Source organism: Lactuca serriola, chromosome 5, assembly GCF_051521515.1.
Source record: "Lactuca serriola cultivar US96UC23 chromosome 5, Lser_US96UC23_V15, whole genome shotgun sequence".
In the NCBI taxonomy this organism is placed as follows: domain Eukaryota; kingdom Viridiplantae; phylum Streptophyta; class Magnoliopsida; order Asterales; family Asteraceae; genus Lactuca; species Lactuca serriola.
In genome coordinates this window covers 117,820,534-117,824,566 of record NC_136412.1, presented here as the reverse complement: position 1 = coordinate 117,824,566, position 4,033 = coordinate 117,820,534, and the positions used below count along the sequence as shown (strand labels likewise).

The following is a 4,033-nucleotide window of genomic DNA, read 5'->3' as shown; positions in this document are numbered from 1 at the left end:
TAATGGAAGTGCATTGTTATTAATTGTTGTATAATTTCGTTTTCCCTTACATTTTAATATGATGCCAAAACAACCCCATTATTGTTCATATACAAATGGCCCTTGAACATAATTATATTGCTTAAACATGACCTTTATGCACAAATTTGACATAAAACATAATCAACAATTTTTTTTGCCATTTTCACAAAAGATTGTTCATTTTGCATCATTTTTACCTTATGAATGTAAAACTGAGAAACAAAGCAAAATAAATTTACATCATCTTTTGTCGTTAAAAAGTCTTAACATAACTCATCTACAAAGGTATAACTATATTTAATTTCGTTTTTTATTGAATTTTCAGGCTTGAAGCTAAAAGATGATGCAATTTTCAACCTTACGTTGTCATACATCGAGAAATCATTATTGAGCTGTGGATTGAGTTTGAAGTAGATACTAACATGTCATTTCCTGATCATAGATACATTCAAGATTCCTGCAATATGTTAATTCAAGATGAGCTTAACTATGATTGCGGTATTATTGAACAAGAGCATCAAGATATGTATTCCAAATTAAATGCCGAGCAAAAAAATGTTTATAACACCATTATAAATTCGGTTAACAACAAACAAGGTGGTGTCTTTTTTTCTTTATGGTTATGGAGGAACCGACAAAACATTTGTTTTGAAGACCTTGTCTACTGCTGTTAGATCCAAAGGTGAAATTGTTATCAACGTTGCTTCAAGTGGAATTGCAGCACTATTGCTTTCTGGTGGTAGGACAACACATTCAAGATTTAATATCCCAATTAACTTGACCGAGGATTCATTTTGTTCTATCGCGCTAGACAGTGATCTTGTTGCACTGCTGAACAAAGTGAGACTTATCATTTGGGATGAAGCTCCGATGATGCACCGAAACTGTTTGAAGCATTTGATAGGATACTTAGAGACATTATCCGTTCATCTGAGAGGAATAAAGCATTTGGCGGCAAGACCATTGTATTTGGAGGTGACTTTAGACAAATTCTTCCAGTAATACAAAGAGATAATCATTCGACTATTGTGTCACACGCCAAAACCGGAACGGCGAAAACGTTCTAAGGTGGAGGATGTCATGTACAGTATCATAACAATGCACAATAGTAAATCAAGCAACCACATCCATTGCATTAATAATAATAGTTAATACATGTGTTCTTTGTAAAGTTTAAATGACACCAAAAATGATTATATTAGCAAAAGAATAGGACGAGTCTTGAAGAAACTCCGTCTTCACAAAACCTGGCCATCTGTACCTGTCTACTGGTGACCTGAGGATACAAGTTATTTTGAAAGAGAGGATCAGCATTTAAGTTGTTGAGTTCATAAGCAATTTAGTGTCATTAGGTTTTATTTACTTCAGAAAACGGGTCATGGTTGTATCATAAAAAGGTTTGTTTTTTTTCCCAGAAAATCCTATATTTTCTACTTGTAATTAAAAATGTAGTCTCCTACCAAGACCGTACCATTTGTTTGTTCTCTTATAGTAATTTAAATAAAATGATTTTACTAACGAATGATACTAAAATATTAGTTTACCATCTTATAACCGGGTCGGTTAATTTAGATGAAAATGTGATAAAGTTGTAACCATGCTTAATCGACCTAGTGTAAATACACTACGTTTTTCAGACGTCGAAAAGGTATGACATTTGTTCACCCGTGGACCTGCCGATCCCACTGTAGCTAGCAGCAAGGAGTGGGATGGTGAGTCCCGTATAGATCTATACACACGCTAACGCTCTCCCTCCAGGAGACTCTGGTTACAAAACATGAAACAACAAGTGTATTGTTGTACCATGAAATAGTATCTCACATTATTGTTATCTTGTTCTGGTTATAGTGTATATGTTCCTTTTGTAATTGTATATGTTCCTGTTTGTAAATATATATGTTCCTTTCTGTTCTTGTTATAATACGAATGATCTACCTCATGTTATGGACTGGCTCATGTAAGTTTCATTGTTCGAGAATAGTAAATAGCAATCGTCTAAATTATACCTATTATAGTTTGTTGTATAACTGACATGTTGAAAGACTCACTTGTTAATCACAAATTATTAAGTTAAGTATATCCTTGAAAATGGGGTTTAATATTCATATAAGTATTAAGAATGTATAACTATAATTTAATCGACAGTCGGACTAGTGAATCCTACCCTAAGCCCACAACCAAACAAGGAACATGATTCAAGGTTGTTAACATTAGTCCAAAGTCCATTAAAGCATATTTATACTTAAATATCTATATGAATATGATTTTGATGTGAAAGGGTTTTATAAGTAATTTAAAAAGGTTTTGAAAATGAAGTTTAGCAGTGTTTGAAAACAGTAAAAAATCTTATGTTTGTAAGAATTCAATTGTAAAACTAAACACAATTCTATTGTGTTTCAACTTGTATTCCCCCCCCCCCCCTTTAAAAATATTTAAAACATGTAAAAGGCTGATTGTAGGGGTGTGAACTCACCTGTAGTGAATGGTTCGAAGGAAGGATTGATAAAAGATGTTAAGTAGGCCCAGTGAAAATCCCGAGCACAAACAGATCCTATTAAACATATAATAACACATATATGTGTACAATTAGTGTACATAACAACTAATCATGTAAGGAAAACACCCTTAGGAACTAGGAATCACTAATAATGGAGTGTATCAATCACAAATGATTGGAAAAAGGGAGTTTACGACCACACTTATGAGTGTTTACGACCATGGGTGTGATTACGGTCAAGAACACTTGAAGTGTTCACGGCCACCATGATCTTATGAAGGGTTTACGGCCGTAAACTCTTGAAGATCATGAACAATATGTTTGATTTCATGTTGGAAAGTAAGTGTTTCTAATGGATACATGATGATAGAAGAGATACTCACGATTTGGGGAGCCTTTGGGGGTTCACGACCACCAAGAACAAGTGTGTGTTCTTGGTGTTCTTGGTGAAATGGATGAAGATTTCAAGATCTATGCCAAAAGAGTTGGATTTATGGATGAAATCAAAGGGTTTCACTTGAATGTGAAAGATATTAACTCAAAATGAAGGAAATACTTACAACTTTGAAGAACAATGGGAGTGTTCTTGAAGATAGTTGAGAGAGAATTCAAGTCTCAACCTTGAAGAGGTGAGGAATGAGGAAGAAATGAAGGAATTGGATACTTAAGGGAAGGGGTTCACGACCAACATGGAGTTTACGGTTGTAAACTCTAGTTTGCGGCCGTGAACTCCTTGTGATGGAGTTTCCAGATCGAATGCAACACAACGAACTTAATCCAACACATCCTTAGACACAATCCTTGAATGTACTAGGTTTAGAACACTCAAACAGACCCTTAACAATGCTAAAAGATAGTATAAACGAGTTTGACTTTTGATTGAATTGATTGACTTTACAAGATATAAATTTTGGGTTATCACATATTGTGCAGGCATCGTTGCATTCATCAAGATTATGGAGTGAATGTATAGTTTTATGTTTAACGGTAAACATGAGGCTTGAAGTTGGTTGTCCAACTAATGATTTGGATGAGACAAAAGCATTTGCTGAATGGATTCTTAAAATTGGTGAAGGTAATATTGGTGGTCCTAATGATGGTGAAGCTGAAGTTGAATTTCCAAAATATGTTATCATTCGCTCTACAGGTGACCATATTCATTCAATTGTATCGACCATTTATCCATCTTTTGAAAACCATCTTGATGATCCATAATATTTTCAAGATAAGGCTATTTTGGTCCCTACAAATGAAGAAGTCGATGCTATCAATGACTACATGTTAGGATTGATGAAAGACGAAGGGAAAACTTAATTGAGTTCAGATTCTTTATGTGAGACAGAGTCAGCAGATTGTTTTGAGGAATCAATTTATTCTCTAGATCTACATAATGTTTTTAAGGCATCTGGGATTCCCAACCATTAACTCACACTAAAAACAGGTGTTGCGGTCATGTTGCTTCGTAATATTGACCAAACCAAAGGTCTACGCAATGGTACTAGGTTACAAATAATT

At 34.4% G+C, this 4,033-nt stretch overlaps 1 protein-coding gene across 1 annotated transcript; it reads left to right on the top strand.

Moving 5' to 3' along the window:
- Positions 1-443: 443 nt before the first annotated feature.
- On the top strand, positions 444-3,832 carry LOC145049760 (uncharacterized). The gene is made up of 4 exons (XM_078998122.1): positions 444-519; positions 650-996; positions 3,452-3,665; positions 3,744-3,832. The coding sequence occupies exons 1-4, from the start codon at positions 444-446 to the stop codon at positions 3,830-3,832; spliced, it is 726 nt and encodes a 241-aa protein (XP_078854248.1).
- Positions 3,833-4,033: the final 201 nt, after the last annotated feature.

What these genes read in the sequence shown, in the direction of transcription:
- LOC145049760 (XM_078998122.1), top strand. Translation starts at nt 444, where the DNA reads ATGTCATTTCCTGATCATAGATACATTCAAGATTCCTGCAATATGTTA. An exon ending in TGAGCTTAACTATGATTGCG is followed by an intron (nt 520 to 649) that starts GTATTATTGAAC and finishes ATGGTTATGGAG; the next exon opens with GAACCGACAAAACATTTGTT. An exon ending in TGTTATCATTCGCTCTACAG is followed by an intron (nt 3,666 to 3,743) that starts GTGACCATATTC and finishes AATATTTTCAAG; the next exon opens with ATAAGGCTATTTTGGTCCCT.